Below are 25677 nucleotides of genomic sequence, written 5' to 3'. Positions count from 1 at the left end.
GAGTCAATGTTTGGATTTCACAGCTGTTGCAAGGGACCCCAAGGAACCTGCACACTTTTTAAAAGGAAACTTCATATACTGAAGATGAGTAAAAGTTTTCATTTAACTTCATTCAAACAAGCACCTGAATTCATCTTAAATCAGCTGTAAGCCTTGGAATATGTGACTTGCTGTACAGACCTCACCCCAAGCATTGCAAGGAGATTAACACCCTGAGGGCTTGTCTTCACTACCGGGGTAAGTTGATCTAAGTTACGCTACTCTAGCTACATGAATAACGTAACTGGAGTCGACATAGCTTAGGTCAACTTACCCCGGTGTTTTCACTGCACTGAGTCAACGGGAGATGCTCTCCGGTTGACTTCCCTTACTCTTCTCGGAGAGCTGGAGTACCGGGGTCGACCATCGAGGGCACTCTGCCATCGATTTAGCGGGTCTTCACTTGACCTACTAAATCGATCCCTGCTACATCGATTGCAGCAGCATTGATCTTCCCATAGTGGAGACCAGCCCTCTGTCAAGGCATACCAAAAACGCATGTCCAAAGAGCAGGGACTGTCAAGATACCTAGGCTGGGCCATTTGTAGTGAAGTATTTCTCTCAGCAAATTATAAAGATGAAATTGTAGGTTGAGGCTAACGGCAGCTATCAACACAAATCATAGGAGACACTGTAGTCTCACTGTGGAAAAGGAATAGCTCTTAAACTCTGTGTTCACTTACCCATTCGAATAGCAGCAAGAAGATCACTTCGAGCATCACTGATTGGCGGCTGTGTGGATTCATGTCGTTTTCCTTCAGGAACTGTAAAAGCATGCATCGGGGAGGACGTGAGAGATGAAACTGCAGCAGGGGGACCTGGTGGGGGAGGAGGTGGGCCGGGGGGAGGGGAAGCTGTAACAACAAGCCCAGAAGGAGGAGGAGGAGAAGGAGCAGCAGCAGCAGCAGCATAGGTAGATCCGGTCACTAGTCCAGAATGGGAAGGTGGCACAGGAAGTTGAAGAGGACTAACAAAAGCAGTTTGTGCTGAAGGAATCATAGGGGGAAGAGGAGTGGGGGGAGGTCCAGTAGGATTATAATAATCTACCATCTGAGCTGGGAGCATCCTATATAAAAAAAGAACAAAAGTAACTTTTAAAAACTGAAATATTTGTCAGTAAGAGTGCTTTTCTGAAATGACTGAAGTATTTGAACACTTAGCACTTACACAGTGGTGACCCTTTAAAATATGCTCATTTTACCTCAGGTACCATTAACTCACTTTTTGCAGCTTTCCCCAGCAAATTCCTTAGATTTTCATATAGGGAATATTGCAAATACTGAAGGGTAGCGTTATATTGTTATCCAAAGCAGTTGAAAATTTTAAGGGCAAGCACTATATAGGGCTTTTCATATTCAAAGAGCTTTTACAAACACTGTCTGAATCTACCTTAATTCTCAATACCCCTGTGAGGCAGATAAATAGATGTATTTGTTTCTAAAGAATCATTTTAACCTCTCACGTATGTAATGTGGGAACTAATATCATTAATATATGCATCTATTTCTATTGTTTTCTTGCAGTTTTCAATATTTTTCGGTGCACTACCCCTGTGGCTATTTTTCCTCATGTACAAGAAAATCTTGCCATATCCCTTTGTTTGGCAATGCATTGAAAGTTTTTAATATTTTACAGCCATATCAATTGTTATGTTGCACCCCATATTCTTTATGGAATTATGATATGGCATAACAGATATATTTTATGCAAGATGGGTCTTGTAAGGTATCATCGGAAAGGTTATAACTTACTGAATGTGATTATTTATCCAATTTGTATGCATGTATCATTTCTGTATTTAAAGTTAGAAATATTGACTTTGTAACCATTACAACTGTGTGTGTATTTGGGAGACACCCACCAGAAAACAGGCAATCAGCCTTGATGGGCCTTTAGGAAGAAACAATAAGACTGTGAAGATACTAATCTCTCTCTTTCCTGCGAGGCGCGTCCTAGGACTAGCTGTGACTCTACTACATCAGGTGGTCCTGTCACCTGGTACTAAACACCATCTTGGACTTCTAGTAATTTTCCACTAAAAGGAGGGGGAGATCAAGACTGGGAAACAAACAATTCCCACTTTATGTAAATCTTACTTAAGGCTGGGGATTAAGGCAAACAGGACTCTTCTCCGTTGCCTTCCTCCCCAAGAAGAAAGACTGCTGAAAGTACCTGAAGAGACAAAGGAACTGAGCTGTGGGAAAGGCAAGGGCTGAGTCCAGACTAAGACAGGAGTCTGGTCTGTAAAGAGAAATAACTGGAACTCTAAGCTACAGAAACTGTGCAACTTGTCTAAAACAACATTTAGGGTGAGAAATTATTTCTTGAAGCCAGTCTCTTTAAGATCTTAAGCTCAGTATGTGTGTTCTGTTTTATTTGTTTGGTAATCTGCTTTGCTCTGTTGGCTATCCCTTATAATCACTTAAAATCTGCCTTTTATAGTTAATAAACTTGTTTTTGTTTATTATTAAACCTAGTTTGTGCAATCTACAACTGGGGGGGTGGGGGCAAGAAGTTGTGCATATCTTCCTCTATATTGAGGGAGGGGGCGAATATATGAGCTTATGTTGTATAGATTTCTCTACAGCACAAGACAATAGTATTTTGGGTGTACTTTCCAGAGGGGAGCTGTACTTGAATGCTGGGCAATTTCCTAGCTGAATCTTCTCATAGAGAGCTGTTTGCAGACTCTGTGTGATTCTACAGCTAGTGCGTCCCTACCTGTGCGTGTGTGTGCTGCCAGAGGCCCAAGAGCCTAATTCAGCCAAACCGGGAGAAGGAGCCCATGCTAGTGGAGCAGGCAGACTCAGTGAAATCCCAGTACGTCAGGTGGCAACCCAGAAGGGGGGGTCCAACCCATCACATCAATGTTATTAAATACATTGTTAACGATTTCAGTTTTTGACATTTCCCCACCTCCATTTAGTTCACACTGTTAAATATACTTTGCAAATTAGCAGATTTCCTACTACCTACCTTACTGAGGTGTTAACAGGATTAGCTAAGTTTGTACAGAGTTTTGAACATGTAAAACAAGGCCTAAGTACTGTATTATGATGATGAAAAATGCACATCCTATTGGTCTTTCCAAGAACCCATGCCAGTAAATCAGGAGTTTTACCCATAGTCTGCTGGTATCAAAGGTACAGAGCTGTGTGGTCCATCAGAGGCCTGGGGTGGAGGTGGAGGTGGTTGTTGAGGTCTGTTTAAAGTAGCATGCCGCACTGTGGTAGAGGATGGTCTATATTCATGCTCAAGGCCCTGGTTTATACCCATATACTGTGGTCCATCTCCTGTTCCATATGAAGACATTACTGGCTGCTGGTGGAGGGAATGATTCGGAGTAGCAGGATAAGAATAATCGGTAACATCGGATGCATGGGACCTAAAATTAAAGTAAATGGGATGGGGTGGAACAGAACACATGAGTGTAGCAGAACACTGTCTCCACTGTTAAGCAGTAAGGCTAATGGCTGCACTGGGAATGACTTTTCTTGTGATGGGTTTCCCTATTTTAATTATCAAGCATTTGTCAGACCATGGAAACTACAACAGCAGCAATATAATTAAGGCAACAGCCAGCCCCTGTTCAGATCCATGTAACTTCAAAATGAATTAATCTGACAAACTAGAGTACACAGAGACCAAATCTTAATCTGCAGGGCTTGCTTGCATCTTTTCAATATTTTGGCATATTAACTCTGTGACAGAATACTGTCGAATAAATCGAATTAAATGAAAAAAGCAAAACCAATAACAGCTTTTTTTTTTAGTCCTCGTCTAGTTGCAAGGAAACACTGATTTTTTTTTTTGACAACACACAATTAACAACTGTGGGCAACCAGCTAAGTATTAACAATGAAGGCAGAAAGAGAAAGCAAGAATGGAAGCAGTCGGTTATATAGAAAAACACATTTTACCGAAGCAGAGAGAACTAATTTCAAAAGCTTAATCTTTAAAGGCTTTCTTGCTTTATTCACATAAGTAGTTTGGTTGGAAAGGCTGAGAGATACTGAAAAATGCAAATATTATTAGTTGAGCAGAGAGTTCATAAAGATGCAAAGTCTATGATGCTTTGTCAAATAAGCCCAAGAGAGGGAACAAAAGGATCTCTTCATCCCATAACTGCACAGAGCTGTACTGCATTAGTAACAGTCGTGCAGCCTGCCACTTGGTTAAAACAGATAGTCAGTAAAATGATGCATGTCATCTCTAAGACTGGAAACAAGGCACGCAACAAAAAGCCAGGGTTTTGAGTAAAACAAAATGACACACCCTTTGGGCATTTTGTCCTTTTTCATGCTTCCTGCCTGCTCCAGTTTCTTTGCGTCACTCATGAACTCAATGCCCATTTTCCTTCTTTCCCACTCTTCTTTTCTTGTTCTTACTTTTCTCACATTTATTTGCTGGTTTCTATTTGGATTCAGCTTGTGTCTCTCTCTCTGAAGCACAACAGGGGTAACATAAATGCATTGCAATAAGCAGACACAGTCCGGAAACTTGGATTTCAAACTTTATGGATTTGACTGGGACAGTATAATAACAAAGGCTTTTTAATTGCTTAAGCTCTGTATTAAAATATAACAAGATACTATGAATACAAGCACATCTTTGTATTTTGTCAAATATTTACAACAAAGCTAAAACGATTTGTATTTTATGAGTTAATTTATATATAGGCACTCTATTTATAGGCATTTCTATTTGGTCTCATCACCATAAGACAACTTTTGTGAGAACTGGACTCACTTCTATATTTACTTTTATAGCTTCATTCCCACAACATTCGCAAGGTAGATAAAGGTTAAAAGGGTGCATTATACGAATTACTAAATCTCTTCCTCACCCTACCACAGTCCCACAACTAACCCACAGTTGAAGTGCAGATTTCTGCAATGCAGCATTGTTGTAGCCATGTTCAGTCCCAGGACACTAGAGAGACAAGGTGGGTAAGGTAATATTTGTTATCGGATCAATTTCTGTTGGTGAGAGAGACAAGCTTTCAAGCTAAACAGAGCTCTTCTTTAGGTCTGGGAAAGGTACTAAGAGTGTCACAGCTAAATACAAGATCAAACAGATAGAATGTGAGCTAACTACTTATGCTAAACTAACTTGTATTTATTTACCTGTGACACACATGGTACCTTTCCCAGACCTGAAGAAGAGCTCTGTGTAGCTTGAAAGCCTGTATCTCTCACCAACAGAAGTTGGTCTGATAAAAGATATTATTACCTCACCCACCTTGTCTCTCTAGACTTTCCAATACAGGCAGGTATTTGATTCATGCAAAATTCATTGTTCACATTGCTATAAACATTTCAAAATCTGTAATAAGAAAGGAATAGTACAATGGCAAAACCAACTTGATACTACAAATAATCCTCCTTCCTCCACCCACACCAAAATACCCCAGATCCTAGTGGAGGGTCTTTACAGTTCCTCCTTGGGGAAAGCTACATATTGCAACTACTTCCCAGAGCTTGCTTTCTTCACATTATAAAAATCTGCACACAAAGCGTGATGAATGTATGTTTTGACATTACAGGGAAATAAAGAGGAAAAGGGTAAATTAAATGTGACTCTTTAATCTCAAGGTCCCTGGAAGCAAGGTGATAGGTGTGTGAAGGAAGAAAATTTAGAGATGCAATAAATCTACATCTTGCAGTTGAGTAATGGGCACTGATATCATCCCATCAATTCAATCAGGTCTGGATGAACCAATGTGCCATGGGTAAACTTGCACAGGGTCCCCATCTCAGGCCCCACAAACACTATGGGGTGTGAAAAGCCACATACACACATACAAACAAAAAACCAACAGTGCCAGGAAGAGGGTGGGGTGGGGTGAGGGCCGGGCCCTGTCTGCAGGCTGTGGCAAGAGCCAACAGGCCAAAGCTGGGAGGCAGGAGTTGCAGCAGGGTGAGAGCAGGACAAGCTCGCTCTGGAATACACTCCCTGTGCCAGGGCCTCCCACCTGGGAAGGTGGGAGCCCCGCCATTGCCATAGTGCACAAGCCACCAAAATTCTTTTATCTGGCACTAAATTCAAGCAAGATTCAGATCAACATTTTGAAAATACTAACTTAAAATAACTTTGTATAAAAAGAAAAATTTGAGTGATTAGCAGGACACATTTTGGCTGTAGAAATTATGGTAAACTAAAATAAACTGCTGGTAAAAAAAATATAGACAAGGGACAACGTCTGAACACAAACTCTTGAAACTTAACACTGATGGAAAGGGAAGAAACAACAAAAACTCTGTCTGGTTTCCAAAGAGTCAACATCATCTGGCAGAAGTCTACAGCACACAAAAAATATTCAACATTGAAAAAACAAAGTTCTGAGCAGATTCCCCTTCATTAATCACAACTATCCAATGAAATGAAAACATGAATCCCACTCCTACCCAGTGGCTGTTGCCTAATGGCCACAGCAAGTAAACAACCTACACACTTACTGGAATTGTGAAATAGTTTGGCTTTTCACTAGATTCCAATTATTTCCTATGTTTCTTCTGCCTATCAATTAAATTCGACACACAGAAAAACCGTTTAGGGAAAAACTCTCTGCCTAGACCCACTTGAGGAACAGCCTCAGATGTCTGGCTCTCCCTTTGCATAAAGATCTCCCAGTGAGCTCAAAGGGAGTTTCATACACACGATGGGAGCAGAATACTGAAGATGAGCTCTGTTGTGTGCACCTGAGAGGAGATTTTTGTTTAAAGTGACTTGTTTTAAGCAATAACGATGCAGCTGGTTTTGTAGCTTGCTTTTGTAAAAAAGCAGAATGACAATAAAGAACTGTTCCCCAATTACAGCATCCAACTAAAGGCAAAATTATATACATCACCAGGTATTTAAAATATTTCTCACTTAAATAGAAAAACACTTGAAGATCTCGCAGATGACTAGATCCTGAAATGATTAACAGTCATCTTGCACAGAAAAAACAACATGTACTGTCAGTAGCAATAAAATGTATCAAGGTTGAAATGAAGGAAGAGACAAAAACTAACAATTATATATATAGATCTAAATCTTTTTCAATTATATCTGTTCAAAATGCAAAAATAAAATATGAAGCAAACACCATCACACGAGTTAAATACAATGCTGAAGTTCAGATAACAAAAACATAAGGAGTAGATGTACAGAAATTTAAAGCAATTAGTACATATTTCTTAAATTTCATAGTACTTTAAAAGCATTTTTGAGAACAAGTTTAAAATGTTTCTGGTGTCTTTTCTATACTAACTGCTACATTCTCAATCTAAAGCTACTCAGAATCTCAGAACATATAACTGTGATATAGCAAAGGGCTTGTTGTAAACAGACCTAGTATCTGGGGACAGTGATCCCTCTGAAGATGCTCCATGGTACACATTTTGAGACAACCTGTTGTCAGGTCTAAGCTCTTTGTCATATGCCATCATATTCCACTCCTGGCGCCTGTTCCTGGCTTTTCTAACCTTTTTCACCTCACGGGTTGTGCCATCTATACGCTTTTGCTCCTAATGTTCAAAGGAGAGAAAGCAAGCATGCAAAAGAGAGAAAAAAGGAAAGGAAAAGAGCAGGTTAAAATGCAGTTAGCGTGCATAGAAATAAGACTAGAATTACAGATAAAGCCAAGACTACATAAAATTCCTCTGCAGTAACAATAACAATGAAAGAGTTAAATATCTCCTTATATATGGACCTGACAGAAGAGAATGTTATTCATTACTGTGCTATTACTGTTTCTTTGACATAAATTAAAATTTTCTACAAAAGTAAGTAATGATCTTCACCTATTCCCCCTCCCAGTAAACACAGAATAATTGCCATTGTTAAAAAATATATTTTTTAAATCTTTCCTCACGATACATGGTAATGACGTATTCGACAATTCTGAAATGTATCTGATAATGCTTCTTAGACCTACAAATAATACAGATATATGTGTAAAACATAATCAGAATGAATTGCATACAAACACCAATGGTTTTGTATGCCTATAAAGCACCTAGAATTTTGAAAGAAATATGGAAAAGCGGTAACTCTTTCCAGCTACGATTACATGCCACGATTTGAGATTTCTTTTTGTAACTCGTTTATCCTTTCATGTCTGAATTAACAAATAAGAAAAAGAACAAAATTCCTCCCATTCTCTCCTCACTCTCATTTCACATTATCTTATAGGAAATGAGTCACATTAATCATATTTGCAACACATCAGTATTCAGTTCAGTAATTTATTTTATCATGAAGCTATCAGACTGTTTCATATACTTGAGATTTTGGTGTAAAACTCCAAGTACTTTCAGTGAATTCTTTCTTTCTTCCTCTCTTTCAGGTGCTGTTTTAGTGCTTTCACAAACATCCACAACCCCAGTGGTAGCTATCCTGCCCAGCCAAGATGATGAATACATTTTAAAAAAACTTAGAAATTAAAAAAACAGATTTATTAAAGGGTCAAGTTTAGGTTGTGTAGTTGTTACAGATTATTTATGATTTGTACCTTTATTGAATGAGCACTGGAATCTAGACTTGGATAACATTTACCTCTAACTTTCTTGATTTCCTGGTTCACTTTAAATCTAGGGATTTCTCCAAAACATTTAAATTTCATTCAAAAGGATTGGGAAGATTTGTTACAAAACAGGATTTTTTTTATTTCAAAAAGGCTGACTTTCAAAAATTAAGGAAATTAGTTAGGGGAGTGGATTGGATTGAAGAATTTATGGATCTAAAGGCAAAGGAGACCTGGGATTACTTCAAGTCAAAACTGCAGAAGCTAACGGAAGCCTGCATTCCAAGAAAGGGGAAAAAATTCATAGACAGGAGTTGTAGACCAAGCTGGATGAGCAAGCATCTCAGAGAGGTGATTAAGAAAAAGCAGAAAGCATACAGGGAGTGGAAGATGGGAGGGATCAGCAAGGAAAGCTACCTTACTGAGGTCAGAACATGTAGGGATAAAGTGAGAAAGGCTAAAAGTCAAGTAGAGTTGGACCTTGCAAAGGGATTTAAAGCCAATAGTAAAAGGTTCTATAGCCATATAAATAAGAAGAAAACAAAGAAAGAAGAAGTGGGACCGCTAAACACTGAGGATGGAGTGCATCTTAAGGATAATCTAGGCATGGCCCAATATTTAAACAAATACTTTGCCTCAGTCTTTAATGAGGCTAATGAGGATCTTAGGGATAATGGTAGCATGATAAATGGGAATGAGGTAGATATGGAGGTAGATATTACCCTGAGGTAGAAGCGAAACTCGAACAGCTTAATGGGACTAAATCGGGGGGGGCCCAGATAATCTTCATCCAAGAATATTAAAGGAATTGGCACATAAAATTGCAAGCCCATTAGCAAGAATTTTTAATGAATCTGTAAACTCAAGGGTTGTACCGTATGACCGGAGAATTGCTAACATAGTTCCTATTTTTAAGAAAGGGGAAAAAAGCGATCCGGGTAACTACAGACCTGTTAGTTTAACTTCTGTAGTATGCACAGTCTTGGAAAAAATTTTGAAGGAGAAAGTAGTTAAGGACATTGAGGTCAATGGTAAATGGGACAAAATACAACATGGTTTTACAAAAGGTAGATCGTGCCAAACCAACCTGATCTCCTTCTTTGAGAAGGTAACAGATTTTTTAAACACAGGAAACGCAGTGGATCTAATTTACCTAGATTTCAGTAAGGCATTTGATATGGTGCCACATGGAGAATTATTATTTAAATTGGAAAAGATGGGGATCAATATGAAAACTGAAAGGTGGATAAGGAATTGGTTAAAGGGGAGACTACAGCGGGTCATACTGAAAAGTGAACTGTCAGGTTGGAAGGAGGTTACCAGTGGAGTTCCCCAGGGATCGGTTTTGGGAACAATCTTATTTAATCTTTTTATTACTGACCTCGGCACAAAAAGTGGGAGTGTGCTAACAAAGTTTGCAGATGATACAAAGCTGGGAGGTATTGCCAATTTAGAGAAGGACCAGTATATCATACAGGAGGATCTGCACGACCTTGTAAACTGGAGTAACAGTAATAGGATGAAATTTAATAGTGAGAAGTGTAAGGTCATGCAGTTAGGGATTAATAACAAGAATTATCATTATAAAATGGGGACGCATCAATTAGAAGTAACGGAGGAAGAGAAGGCCCTTGGAGTACTGGTTGACCACAGGAGGACTATGAGCCGCAAATGTGATATGGCCGTGAAAAAAGCAAATGCGGTCTTGGGATGCATCAGGCGAGGTATTTCTAGTAGAGATAAGGAGGTGTTAGTACCGTTATACAAGGCACTGGTAAAACCTAATCTGGAATACTGTGTGCAGTTCTGGTCTCCCATGTTTAAGAAGGATGAATTCAAACTGGGACAGGTACAGAGAAGGGCTACTAGGACGATCCGAGGAATGGAAAACCTGTCTCATGAAAGGAGACTCAAGGAGCTTGGCTTGTTTAGCCTAACCAAAAGAAGGCTGAGGGGAGATATGATTGCTCTCTATAAATATATCGGAGGAATAAATACTGGAGAGGGAGAGGAATTATTTAAGCTCAGTACCAATGTGGACACAAGAACAAATGGATATAAACTGGTCATTGAGAAGTTTAGACTTGAAATTAGATGAAGGTTTCTAACCATCAGAGGAGTGAAGTTCTGGAACAGCCTTCCAAGGGAAGCAGTGGGGGCAAAAGACCTATCTGGCTTCAAGATTAAACTCGATACGTTTATGGAGGAGATGGTATGATGGGATAACATGATTTTGGCAATTAATTGATCTTTAACTATTCATGGTAAATAGGCCCAATGGCCTGTGAAGGGATGTTAGATGGGTGGGATCTGAGTTACTACAAAGAATTCTTTCCTGGGTATCCGGCTGATGAATCTTGCCCACATGCTCAGGGTTCAGCTGACTGCCATATTTGGGGTCGGGAAGGAATTTTCCTCCAGGGTTGATTGGAAGAGGCCCTGAGGGTTTTTTGCCTTCCTCTGTAGCATGGGGCACGGGTCACTTGCTGGAGGATTCTCTGCACCTTGAAGTCTTTAAACCATGATTTGAGGACTTCAATAGCTCAGACATAGGTGAGAGGTTTATTCCAGGAGTGGGTGGGTGAGATTCTGTGGCCTGCATTGTGCAGGAGGTCAGACTAGATGATCATAATGGTCCCTTCTGATCTTAATATCTATGAGAATTACATCTGCATATAGGGTAGTTTTATTTTTATCCAATATCAGTAGTGACATTTCTTTTTATTAGGGTGCAAATGTCGGGCAAATAATTCCACTGCAGCTCTGGTGATGGGTACATGGGGTGATGAATGCAGAACTCTAGAGGATATTACCACTTTCAAAGAGAACTGTGATTAGAGTGGTGTGTGTCTCTCTCTTTAAATAAAATGTACAGAGCCGAGTAGATACAACATTTGTATACGAATCTGATCTGCAAAAATGGTCCGTGAATATAAAGCAGATTTCCGTGGATTTGCAGGGCTCGAAAAATGTAGTAGAAACCATGTAAACAAGTAGGTGCTATAAATTAAAGATAGGGAAGGAGTGTATAGTCTGACTTTCTGAAAATAAGTACTTCAACAAACATGGCAAAGTATTGTTAGAGACCGTAAATAATTAGCTTCAGCATAACACTTGCATTAAAAAGGTTAGCAAAAATTATGCACAAAAAGCATCTGCAATGAAGTGATAAGGGTGATATAAGGAAATAGTTCCAGCATGTATCTACAGTACTTTGAAGAAATTAAAAAAGTTCACCAATAGTTAATTTATTAACTTGAGTTTACCAATTGACAGCATATCATCACATCAGAGATCACTGACTTGACTTCTTAAATACAATTGTAGAAAATCACTTAAACACCTTATAGTCTTAAAATTATTAGTTAAAATGAGGTAAGGTATTCTTCAGGGGGAATACAGAGGAAAAACTAGAAAGTGGGGGGGAAAAGATTGCATAATTTTTTCCTCAAAAACCTGTTAATGACCACTCATCAAAATTCTCTTGATTCACATTTTTGATTGTAGGTTTAAAAACAGTAAAGCAAAAACTTTGACAAATTCAAGTACACTAAACTCATTACCCTACTTTGTGTGCAAAGCATAACAATGCAGAACAGGAGACCGTATAGTAGCTTTTAAATGCACACAGAGTTTTAAAAAATTACACTTTTGTTCAGAGCGAACACTGTCATTTGAAAGAACCATCATATTAAATTTTCATATATGCCTCCATGAGTTTCCTAATCCTGTAAAAATAGGGTTAACAATGGATAATAGGTCTCAAGAACTTCCTATGGCCAATACCTCAACCTTTTAAGGCAACTGCCCCACAGATGCTCTGAAAACCTGAATCTGTGAGTGATGATCACCTTTTATCTATCATTGATTGTAACGGAAGTTGAGACAAAGAACCTCACAGGATTAGACCCTAAATTAGCATTCTACTTGAATGTCTGGTTTTTAGCAGACTACACAAAGTTCTCATTTAGAAGACTTGTAGAGCTTTTACTCTGATAAGATACAAGTCATTTGTGGAATTCTCATGTACTGAATTCTATGTGGAATTTCAGCTATAAAAATATAAACGAATCAAAATCAACTCCATTACAAATGATTGTCATTGCCGCTTGACTAAATATACTCAAATACATCTAAAAAGTTGCCATTCTGTGAAGTAGTTAAGTATGCTCATGCTGTCTGTAAAAACTGCAAGTACTACGTTAATAAGATTTGTAACAGAGATCTCAATATTCCTGAACTTTGTTTTTATTCAACGTCCAGTATTTAAGATAAACAAAAAACATTCAATCTGAATTACATTTTTTTTTTTAGTCCACATAGGGTCTATTTTTGATCAGCAAGTTAAAGAAGACAGCATCATTCTTAAAGTGCATGGGTATTCAATAGGGATGGATAATTTGTCTTAAATACATATGGTGTGTAAACCACTGAGACCTGAAAGGAAATCATATATTAAAAGGGATATAAGTAACAAATTTAAGAAATATTCCTTTAGTGGAATTCAAGACACAAAATGCAATTCTTCAACTAACAGAACAAAATCTTGTCATCTTCTTTCCAACAACATTCTAAGGGTCTAGGACAGTGTTTCTCAAACTTTTGTATTGGTGACCCCTTTCACACAGCAAACCTATGAGTGCGACTTATAAATTAAAAACACTTTTTTTGTATTTAACACTATTATAAATGCTGGAGGCAAAGCAGGATTTGGGGGTGCTTTTCTACCTCAGATGAATTGGGCCTTCCACAAATTCTTGTAGCCTTCTTATGCATCATGGCACTTTTAATCAGGGCTGCCAAGTGATTAAAAAATTAATTGCAATTAATTGCACGGTTAAATAATAATAGAATAACATTTATTTAAATATTTTTTGATGTTTTCTACATTTTCAAATATGCTGATTTCAATTACAAGACAGAATACAAAGTGTACAGAGCTCACTTCATATTTATTTTTTATTACAAATATTTACACTGTAAAAAACAAAAGAAATAGTATTTTTCAATTCACCTCATACAAGTACTATAGTGCAATCTCTTTGTGAAAGTTGAACTTACAAATGTAGAATTATGTACAAAAAAATAACTTCATTCAAAAACAAAACTATGGAAAACTTTAGAGCCTACAAGTCCACTCAGTCCTACTTCTTGTTCAGCCAACCACAAAGACAGACAAGTTTGTTTACATTTGCAGGAGATAATGCTGCACACTTCTTGTTTACAATGTCACCTGAAAGTGAGAACAGGCATTCACATGGAACTGTTGTAGCCGGCATCGAAAGATATTTACATGCCAGATGCACTAAAGATTCATATGTCCCTTGGTGCTTCAACCACCATTCCAGAGGACATGCATCCATGCTGATGATGAGTTCTGCTCGATAATGATCCAGAGCAGCGTGGCCCAACGCATGTTTATTTTCATCATCTGAGTCAGATGCCACCAGCAGAAGGCTGATTTTTTTTTTTGGTGGTTCGGGTTCTGTAGTTTCCACAAAGGAGTGTTGCTCTTTTAAGACTTCTAAAAGCTATTCCACACCTTGACCCTCTCAGATTTTGGAAGGCACTTCAGAGTCTTAAACCTTGGGTCGAGTGCTGTAGCTATCTTTCGAAATCTCACATTAGTACCTTCTTTGTGTTTTGTTGAATCTGCAGTGGAAGTGTTGATATTAAGAACATGTGCAGGATCATCATCCAAGACTGCTATAACATGAAATATATGGCAGAATGCAGATAAAACAGAGGAGACATACAATTCTCCCCCAAGGAGTTCAGTCACAAATTATTTAATGCATTATTTTTTTTAACGAGTGTCATCATCATATAAGCCTGACCTCTGGAATGGTGGCCGAAGCATGAAGGGGCATACGAATGTTTAGCATATCTGGCATGTAAATACCTTGCAATACTGGCTACAAAAGTGCCATGTGAATGCCTGTTCTCACTTTCAAGTGACATCGTAAATAAGACGTGGAAAGCATACCTCCCATAAATGTAAACAAAGTTGTTTCTCTTAGAGATTGACTTAACAAGAAGTAAGACTGAGTGGAATTGTTGGCTCGAAAGTTTTACATTGTTTTGTTTTTGAGCGCTGTTATGTAACAAAAAAACTACATTTCATAATAAAGAGATTGCACTTCCATAATAAAGAGATTGCACTACAATACTTGTATGAGGTGAATTAAAAATACTATTTCTTTTATCATTTTTACAGTGCAAATATTTGTAAGAAGAAGAAGAATATAAAGTTGGCATTGTACACTTTGTATTGTGTTGTAATTAAAATCAATATATTTGAAAATGTAGAAAACATCCAAAAATATTTAATAAATTTTAATTGGTATTCTACTGTTTAACAATGCGATTAAAATTGTGAGTAATCACAATTAATTTTTGTAATCACAATTAATTGTTTTGAATCAATCACGTGAGTTAACTGCAATTAATTGATAGCCCTACTTTTAATGCACAGTAACTTCCACCCAGAGCTGTCTGGCTCTACACAGTTGCAATGAAGACCTGTGTTCTCTCCCAATGCACGGTAGAATTCCCTACTGACTACTGGGACAATTCCTTGTGGCTAACAGTCTTCAGGTGAGTGAGCCTACTGACCAACCCTTCCAGTTCAGTCTATTTTTATTCTTGGCCGGCGTGCATTCCACCTCCCTTCTGATGGCAGGGTTCCTTGTAGGCTCTATGAGCAGCAACGGAAACAGTAGTTCCATTTTACGTTAGTGTTAACAGACCTGGTGAATGTTCTATGTGATTTATGATGCTGAGAATCCACTGGGGTCAGAAGGAGTGAATTTCACTTTATGAATTTGGAGGAGTGAAGTTTCACTATGGTGACTCTTCACTTTGATTTAGAGGCAAATGACATATGTGCATTCTAAGTTTTAACATGCAACTCTCCAAATCAGCAGTCTGATAGTTCTTACTTGGAGCTCTTTTCTTCCGGAATCCTTTAGACCAATTAGGCCCCTTCCCTGGTATCCAGGAGGACATCTTGTTGGATAAGATAGGCAACTGCTGATTCATCTACCTTTTCTTCTCACTCTCCTTTCTTGGGACTGCATGAAGAACCTTATGGCCCTTACAGAGCTTCCTCAAACCAATCAGCAGCAAAGTGGCAACATGAATAAGCATCCACTAAACTCTTCATCCCATGCAAGCTAAAAACAAACACTTTAAAAATATATATATGTGTACATCCTCACTATAGATGATGCACATGCCTCTAACCCCTGCTAGTCAAATACCTGAACACACTAGTAAAAATTTGGAAGATTCTTCTCTATGAAGAACTTTAATTTTTTTTTTTTGGCTTTGAGGAGCAGCAAGGAGTATCATTCCTAATACACATCCACTCTAGTTGCTGATCCATGAAATATCTGTGCTACCTTACTCACCAAGTCTTCCAATAGAAGTAGAAAAGAAGAGTCACAATTAAAGAATATAAAGAAACAACAGGGTAATTATCTGAAATTTGTGTTTTCCTGTGGATGTGGGGTAGCTGGATAAAGAACCCCTAATAATGAATATAAAGGTAAAGAAACGTTATAAAAAACATTACAACTCAAACTTTATTCCTACCAAGGCATATACGCTTCCCAATGAGGCAAAGATGGCTGATTTCCTGTATACTAAAAAGCAGATAATAGTAAGGATTTAAAGGAAACTACAGTTCTGTTTCATTCCATTTCCAAACCTCTTAAAGTAAAAAGAAATAAACTGTAATCAAAATTCTAATACGAAACCTACTATTTCAGTCATATCTAAGTAGCAACAGACTTTAGACATGTACATAAGCTAAGCACAACTCAGCCTGGATAAGTGCACATGCATAAATTCTGTATATATATTCTACACATATTTATTATATGGCTATTTACCTTTTGTCTCCTCTTCTCTTTTCGTTTATCTTCTGTATCTTGTAACATTTTTTCTTTCCAAAGATCAAAAAAATAGGAGGGATCAGTATAGAACTTCAAACCATCTTTCTTATCATCTCTGTAAACACAATGGAAGAAAAGCTTAGCAAATGTCAATAATATGTCATTTAAAACGCAAGAGGCTCAGCTTTGAGATTTGTTGGTTTAAGCTTGGTCCCTTTCTATTGTTTAACTGTAGTAAGCCAAATAAAGTACATTGCACATAATTTTAGTTCAACATCTATGAAAGATCTCCAGAGCAATGTCATCTATGTAAATGAACTACACTAAAATATATCTAACAGAATTAGAAGAAGTCTTTGAATCATGATTTGAGGACTTGAGTAACTCAGACAGTTGTTATGGATTTATTACAGGAGTGGATGGATGAAGTTCTGTGGCCTGCGTTTCTGGCTTTAAGGTCAATGAGTACACTAAAGCAAAATCTCTCAGTTACACCGCTATACACTGTCACCCAGGTATAATTATGCAGCACAAACAGATATGCAAAATACTTCATTATTCAGCTATTTATGAGCACTGGTTTAATAAAATTTTAATTTAATTTTTAAATATTCAGCAATTAAAATGATCTACAATTATACCTTCAAGGTAATGATACTAAAAATACGCTGCAATCACGCTGATATATATATTATTTATATAGAGCTTTTTCAGGTAAGTTACCAAAGCAGAAGTGTGTACTTTTTGCAAAAATATTGTACAATCAGAAATCACGGCATCCTGTTATAAGCATTAGTTATATTTAACAATCACTCATATTTAAGCAATCTAATACCCAAGACATTTTAGGGAAAGAAATGATAACGTATTACCCAGAATACTTAGAAAAAGACTGAAAAATGAGAGTCTTTAAACAGACTATTATAAATCTAATGGAAACAGAGAATGAAGTCCTGCTTACTGTACCTGTCTATTTGCCAGGAAAAAGTCAGGAAATGAAAACAAACAGCAGCAGCACCCAAAACTCAAGATAAACAGAATAAAATGGTAATTACTATATTCTTCCTTTTCTTTACAGTATTTATATACTCAATGACAACCTCAATTTCCTGTTACCAATCAGGTTCAGATTTACATTATTCTGAAATGGGATGATTTCAACCACAGTGCAGAAATGGAGTACAATTATTCATCACAACCGTATGACAGTTTACATTTATTTTACTGTATGAAAATCCAGTTGTCCATTCAGTACAATCCACAAAACTCATCATATTATATGTCCACTAAAAAAGTACCCATCTCCACTTCTTAGGTTCACTTTCAGATGTTAATTTTTTGAGAGAAGGAACTATCTGCACTCGACAGGTATGCAGACAGTGTCCCTTTTCCACTGCACCCAGGAGGGGCTGCTGATCTCTATCTAGGTATTTATGGAACCACATTCATTAGTTGAAAGTCATCTGGCATGGCAATAACTTACAACACTCCTTTGCACATGGATAAATTAAAATTGAGATTAAGTGACTTATCTAAAGCTATAGAGGAAATCAGTGTAAGAATGAGGTTTAATAATTGGGTGTGTCTGCCTCACAGTCCTGTGCTCAGACTGAGTATCTTTAATATAATAATTTCTACAGCTCCTTCCATATACAAAGCACTGCAAAACCAAATTATGTTACATTATATCCAATGAGCCATTTTCCAGATTCACAGAAAGCCAATCTATGAAACTAATAATATGGTTTACTTTTCAAATACGAAAAATATTAACCCCCTAGAAATAAATTGTTACTGTTCAGTCTGACTGAGCCTTGCATTATTTATGTTTATTCAGTTTGTTAACATTATATCATCTTGCAATGTGCAAAGGGGTGACTCAAACTATTACCTCATAAAACCTGGGGATACACCTCAAACCCTGTGTTCAGAAATGCATCTGTACTGTATAGTTACCTACCCATTCTCCTCCATACTGCTAAGAATGTATCTAGAATTAAACGAGATGAATAGCACAGTACAAGAATTTAGACACTGACTTTATCCATACCTATATGGTGTAAGAATATTCAATGGAGGTGGTTTGTCACTCTGATTGTAGATGTCAGCCACTGGATTAGGAATGCTGTTCTTTGAAACAACTTGCTGGTCCTGTATTGTCGAACTTTTAAATGCTTTTTTCATGTTGATATCCTGTAACGATACTATTAGAGAGGAAAAGAAGATATTTAATTGTGCATATTTTCTAATATTACTACAGACCAAAATTGAGATCTCATTTTTACAACATTAAAGAGATTTTTATTTGAAAATATTTCAACAAACTTTTCAGTACTCATATGTAGTAGCAAAACTGAAGTAATATTTATATATTTAATTTGTATAGTAAATATTGTCAATGCATCACGTGAGAACATAGGAATTACCATACTGAATCGGACCAAAGATCAATTTAGTACACATCCTATCTCCAACAGTGTCACCAGATGCCTCAGAAGGTGTAAGCACCTCGCATTTAATCTCACCCTGATCTCTAATAGTTAGAGATTGGCTTGTCCTTGTGAATGAGACAGCTGTTCTCAATCAATATTCTCCATATCGTTCATTAAATATACTCCAATCATGTCTCCCCTTATTTGTCTCTAAGGAGAATAACCCCAGTCTTTTCACGCTTTCTCCATATGAGCGTTTTTCCATGCCCTTGACCATTCCTCTGAACCACCCTAAGTTCTGCAATATCTACTTTTAGATGGGCTGACCAGTGATGATCACAAGATCCTAGATAAGGCTGCACGACTGATTTATATGAAGGATCTGCAGCAGTATGAACAGCAGGAGGGGCTAGCCACCCAGAGTGCATGCCCATCAGAGAAACTGGATACGTACTCAAGGCGGCTCATGCGGCTATGGCTATATTCTATTATTAGCACACTTGCTCCATGAAAGCTAGTACAAGTATGTCTCCTCAAGCTGGGAATCACATCCCCAGCTCAAAATTCAGACTTACCCAGGTCCAATTCTTGAGTTGATATAGTTAATTTAGAAAAATGTAAGTGTGTGAGTTTAGATTTTTTTCCTCCAGTGTGTACTGCTTTGCATTTATTTACATTTAATTTCATTTGCCATCATGTTGCCCATTCACCTAGCTTGTTTAGATCACTCTGAATTCCTCTCAATCCACTCTGGTCCTAATTTACATAACTACATCATTTGCAAGTTTTGTTACCTCACTATTCATTCCCCTCCTTTTCCAGATCACAAATATACTAAATAACATGGAGCCTAATATAAAATCTTGAGGCACCTTGCTGCTAACCCTTTGCCATGATAAGAATTGACCACTTAATCCTAATCTTTGCTCCATCTCCCACCTCATTTTTGAGCAATATTTAGCCTCTCACTCCATGACTACCTAGTTTCTTTAGTAGCCTCTAAGCAGATGGAGGATTTAGGAACAAAAATGAAACTTCAAGTCCCTCTTTCACTTGGCTAGCACATGTGGGTACACAAACATTTGTTTTTGACACTCACTTCTTTTTTAACCTAATTGAATGTAAAATGATATGATCAGAATTAAAGGCAGCTTTTTCAATCATACAGTCTTGAATCGTTACATCCTAGTTTAGGAGTAAAAGTTTTCAAACATATAGATGATTCAGGAGCCTAAGCCCCACTGAAAGTCAATGGGATTTAGGAGATTTTGAAAATATCCTTAGCAATTACCTATCCCATTCACTGTGGTGTTTCCAACAACGACATTAGGATGAAATCTTCCTAAAAAACTTTTTTCTAGTGATATTAAACTGATTGGAAGTATTATGGTGCTTTCAAAATTGTGTCTGATTAATAATTGATTTTACTGAATTGAATTTTAGGCAGTCAGAATTCTAGATTAACCTCTGGTACCAATCATCTTTACTGCAAAAATTCCAATTTCCAGAGCCAAAGAGTCAATGAAATTCCTTATTGAGATTAAAACAACATTAAAATAGTTTGTGTGTGGCTCATTAATTTGAAAGGTCATTAGCAGCGTTGGGGTAACTATGGAAAGTACTTTTGAGTGGAGTCTCCCGTGACCCTCAGATCTAGTGAGACATGAACATCGAAACAAAAGCTACTCTGAGTGTCTCTTTACAGCTTCATAGGCTGACCAGAAACTATCCATAATGGAATAAATGGGCAGATGTTTTTTTAAAAAATTTAAAACTAGTTAAGTGAATTTAGTGCTCCTGAAATGTACCAGATTGAAAGATTTGAAGATTGAGGTCCTCCAATTTATCAAAGAACAGGTTCAGTATACACATGAGTAGTGTTAATTTCCTCACATTTTACCATAACAATGATTGGTGCCTCAAACCTAAGATGCAGGAGCACCTAAAGATAGCTCAGTTTCTCAGACTACTTAGTTCTTGACCCCTCTCCTGAGATGGCCAAAAAGTGTTAATGTCAATTCTGGTATTTTGCAAAGCAGGTATCTGTTAACTAGCAACTGGACTGAGATAAGCAACTCTTTACATAGAGAAGGCAAAACAGCCATCCCAAATTAAGGGAACTTTAATTTACAGGGAGATATTGATAAGACATTCATATTACATTGCCATACTCTTCCAGTAAAGGGAGCTTGTTCAGCAGCTGCTTCAAACTCTCATGTAGTTTGTGGCCTGAATGAGGAGTTGGCAGTTTGTCCTGCCAGCTTGATGGGCTCCAGTTGACTACATTCAGTGCCGGCATTAGAGGCGAGCAATTTAACGCATCTGGGAAGAGAGGGGCCAAATTCTTGTGTTTTCCTTGGCTGTTAGGAAGCAAAACACCTAGGGCTTACCCTGACTAGGCTGCCTCACACATGGTCTGCCTCAGTGATACCCTCACTGAAGACTCACAAAAGACTGATTTATATTTCACACTAGATTCTTCTGGCAAATCCAGTTGCAACATATGAGGAACAGTACAATTCCTGAAAGGAAGCATGTGATTACAATTGCATATCCACAGTGTGCGAGTTCCTTTAATTCAGCTTGAAGGTATCCTTTGTACCAGAATGCAATGTCTCGTGTACAAGTGAAACATATATCCTAATATAGCCCTAATATTTTTAATCATTAAAGTCAGCAGCTTCTTCAAAGAGATCCATTTTTATACTTCACAGTTGGCATTACGATTCTAGAAAAATCCAGCATCAAATTATACAGAGCCTTTGAATTGTATCATTTAAAAAAAACCAAGCTTTTCAATGTTAGGAAATTGAACTTGCAAGCAAGCTTGCACATTTCAGCTTTTTTTTTTTTTTTGTTAAGGTAGGACATAGGAATATGTTTTTAAAATTATTTAAAGCAATTTGTGGTTTCAAATAGAGTATGGGCCTTCCTCAAGTTTTTAATGCACATTATAAAATGAATGACCACATTAATAATTATATATATAAACAAGTGATGCTGTAACTTTGGTGTTGATCCAAGGATGTGCAGTATCTGGTGATTCAAACTTTGTATCACATTAGCTAGCTGATAATACATAAATCTCCATTTTCTTTAGGGAAAGAGCATTATAACAGCATTGATTAGAGCCAGTCATACTAGAGACATATTGGTAATGAATGTCAACTTTAACTTGCAACTCCCCCCTTTTAAAATGAGAGGGCCAAGTGCCCTAAACCTTTTAATGGTTTTACGATTAGGAACATTTTCACTGATGACTAAATTAAATAACTTATGATTTATTAAGATGACCTAGATCATGAGTGTAAGAGCTATGTCTCCTGTCCCGAAAGGCAAGGACTGTATCACAAAGACCTCAAAAACTAAAATTTTAAATCAAATATGAAGAGAGCTAAGAGGTTCAAAATATTTTTCTCCAATTAACCTAATCTGATTTTTTCCAGCTAGCCCTCCTAGTAAACATGATGAACTATCAGCTCAGCATTATTCCAAAGGAAAAGCAGTGATTGTTGTGTAATTAATTACTGTGACCTTGTCAACATCACTTCTGGTTCAGTGCTTTTATGCAATTACCTACCCTCTTCCACTGTTGAATCCAGCTGGGTAACTTTGACAGCAAGGCGATCAATTCTGTCTTGAAGAGAATTTGCTCTGATGTAGAAGTTGTTGGCCTCATTAAACAACTCACCAAATATGTCTTCAGCATGCTTGCCTGTAGAGAAAAATGGAGAATGCCATCTGTTAAAGACTTACAAAAACACAGGAAACACTGCTTCAACAGCATGATATTACAGTTAAACACTCGTAAAAGAATTACAGTATACTAACGTACTACACACTTTAGCAATGCAATATTACATTCAGAACAGTTAAATGCAATGCAAATGGTCAGACAGATCAAAATAAACTTAAACCATCTCCTTAAGTAGCTGAGCTGCTAACAAAAACATGTAATCATTAAAATCCACTTCTGTGTTGAAAACTCCATGGTAGCCAATGTTATTGCTGTCTTTTAAAAAGTTTCAGTCAATCCTGGAATAGTAGAGAGCCACAGTAAGTCAGGTATAATTTAGTATATTTATTAATCACCTGAACAAGAGTGAGCAGCAAGAAGTGGCAGAATTCTGTTAAAGTTCTAAGTTGTGCCCTATAACCAGGCTTAACTGTACACGTTGTTAATTAAGGACATTCCAAACTTGCCCTTCAGTGCTGTGTATTGACTGCTGGGTTGTTCAATGAAATCCTTTTGGAATCTATTGCTGGAGAGTGAAAAATGTCCACATTCTAGAACCCTGGAGGAGACGCCCCTTTCCTGGATCCTTTATTTGGAAAATATAGTCTATTAATTTAACAGTGACAAGTGATGCTCACAGAATAGGGATGAAGGAAAATTTACAATATTTTGATTTTCTTTTCTTTCTTTTCCGAGTGGGGGAGCTTCTGAATAGTAGAACCTTCACTAAGTGTGGTGTCAAAATCTGTAGATAACATAATGAGCTAGATGAGGGGTGGCCAACCTGTGGCTCCAGAGCCACATGAGGCTCTTCAGAAGTTAATATACGGCTCCTTGTACAGGCACTGACTCCAGGGCTGGAGCTACAGGTGCCAACTTTCCAATGTGCCGGGGGGTGCTCACTGCTCAATCTCTGGCTCTGCCACAGGCCCTGCCCCTACTCCACCCCCTCCTTCCCCCTCCCCTGAGCCTGCCGTGCCCTTGCTCCTCCCTGCTTCCCACCAGAGCCTCCTGCACACCATGAAACAGCTGATCGGGAGGTGTGGGAAGAAAGAGGGAGGTGCTGATCGGTGGGGCTGCCAGTGGGTGGGAGGCGCTGGAAGCAGGGGAGCTGATGGAGGGCTGCTGATGTATTATTGTGGCTCTTTGGCAATGTACATTGGTAAACGCTGGCTCCTTTTCAGGCTCAGGTTGGCCACCCCTGAGCTAGATCCTGAGGTGCACCCAAGCTCTCCTTAGCGCACCTAGTGGGGAGATAGACGTGGCATTGTGCCATCTTTCTGCTCTCCACCCCCCCAATAAAAGTCTTGGGGACAGCTGACAAAGAGTCATAAGGACCAGAAAAAAAAGGGAAACAAACTTTTAGCAATGCCTCTACTGAAATGTTCATCTTCAGCCTTCAGAATTTATTTTCCATTAAAATGAATGGTCTGTTTGCAGCTCAGAGTTATTGTTTCAGAGTACTTGTAGATTCAATAAGACAACACTGCATCTGTTCACTTTCAGAAGATTATCTTTACAATCAGAAGAGCTAGGAAAAATACATGTTAAAAGTTTGCATTTTGCAAAACAGATAGTATGGGAGAAACTGCTTCACTAGCCTTCCCCAGGCTCTTTACTGGCTTTCACAGACTCCCTCTGATGTTGTGGCTAAATCAAAAGCTAAAGTTTACAAAAAGTGCTTTAAAAGAAGAAAAACAATCTATAAGTATCAGTTTGTCAGTTACCTTGAAGGAGGTAGAAGAGATGATTAAAGATCTGCTTGTTAATAACTTTCTCTTTTTAACACTGAAATTTTTTTTCAACTGTACTTGCTGCTCTAAAAATGAATGGTGACTGGAACACTAACTTCCTGCTGATAACAACAACAATCTGGTAAAATAACATTGTAACAGATAACTCAAATGAACATGGTCCAAACAATTTCTTAGACACAGCTTTTCTAGTTGCTCAGAATATTACTTTTTAAATTAGATTTTTTAATAACACAATTAGTTGATACATTGGAAAGCTGAGAACTTGAAAGCTGTCTAAAGTTAGGAGGCTCATAGCTTCCATATTAAAAACTGATTGTGCTATTAAAAGCCAACCATTTAAAAACAGTATTACACAGCTTCTGGAAAAGCTAAATATTATTTGCAAAAAAGAAAAAAATAGTTACTTCACTTTCTAACAACAGCAGGAAATCTATGCATAAGACATTCCAAAAGTCAAACTGCAATCACCCATTACTATTTCTGGATCAGTGTTTTTACAACAGAGGTGATCTGTTAATCCTTAATTTTAAAAGCTCCTCCCCAGCCACCCCAAATAGATAAATAAACTGAGAGTCCTCTCCACTTCACCCCCCCAAAAAACTTTCAAGCTCTACTGTTTCCTTATAGTTACTGTGATATCAGACACCAAAAAGCAGTTCCTCCCTGCACTTACAAGTATCATCCTCATTCTACTCCATATTAGACTTTTCTTGACAAAGTGGTTTGCAAAATATAGAATCATAGAATCATAGAATATCAGGGTTGGAAGGGAACCCAGAAGGTCATCTAGTCCAACCCCCTGCTCAAAGCAGGACCAATTCCCAGTTAAATCATCCCAGCCAGGGCTTTGTCAAGCCTGACCTTAAAAACCTCTAAGGAAGGAGATTCTACCACCTCCCTAGGTAACTCATTCCAGTGTTTCACCACCCTCTTAGTGAAAAAGTTTTTCCTAATATCCAATCTAAACCTCCCCCACTGCAACTTGAGACCATTACTCCTCGTTCTGTCATCTGCTACCATTGAGAACAGTCTAGAGCCATCCTCTTTGGAACCCCCTTTCAGGTAGTTGAAAGCAGCTATCAAATCCCCCCTCATTCTTCTCTTCTGCAGGCTAAACAATCCCAGCTCCCTCAGCCTCTCCTCATAAGTCATGTGTTCCAGTCCCCTAATCATTTTCGTTGCCCTTCGCTGGACTCTCTCCAATTTATCCACATCCTTCTTGAAGTGTGGGGCCCAAAACTGGACACAGTACTCCAGATGAGGCCTCACCAATGTCGAATAGAGGGGGACGATCACGTCCCTCGAT

The 25677-nt window shown here is 38.0% G+C and overlaps 1 protein-coding gene across 4 annotated transcripts in view; it reads right to left on the bottom strand.

Annotated features, from left to right (window-relative positions):
- Positions 1 to 25677, bottom strand: part of WASF3 (WASP family member 3) — a 142467-nt gene that overhangs the window by 3102 nt on the left and 113688 nt on the right. For 3 of the 4 annotated variants that reach the window (XM_073340447.1, XM_073340456.1, XM_073340466.1), the window contains 6 exons: positions 22459 to 22593; positions 18497 to 18650; positions 16444 to 16561; positions 7375 to 7550; positions 3161 to 3424; positions 723 to 1105 (listed from right to left, as the gene is read on the bottom strand). In XM_073340447.1, coding sequence (XP_073196548.1) covers positions 723 to 1105; positions 3161 to 3424; positions 7375 to 7550; positions 16444 to 16561; positions 18497 to 18650; positions 22459 to 22593 — 1230 coding nt within the window. Of the gene's footprint in view, positions 1 to 722; positions 1106 to 3160; positions 3425 to 4314; positions 4482 to 7374; positions 7551 to 16443; positions 16562 to 18496; positions 18651 to 22458; positions 22594 to 25677 lie in introns of all 4 variants that reach the window. The other variant, XM_073340475.1, reaches the window with a different exon arrangement.

This window comes from Lepidochelys kempii, chromosome 1 (genome assembly GCF_965140265.1).
Source record: "Lepidochelys kempii isolate rLepKem1 chromosome 1, rLepKem1.hap2, whole genome shotgun sequence".
Taxonomy (NCBI): Eukaryota; Metazoa; Chordata; order Testudines; family Cheloniidae; genus Lepidochelys; species Lepidochelys kempii.
The sequence above is the reverse complement of the archived record's forward strand: the minus strand, read 5'-3'. Positions and strand labels throughout refer to the sequence as shown.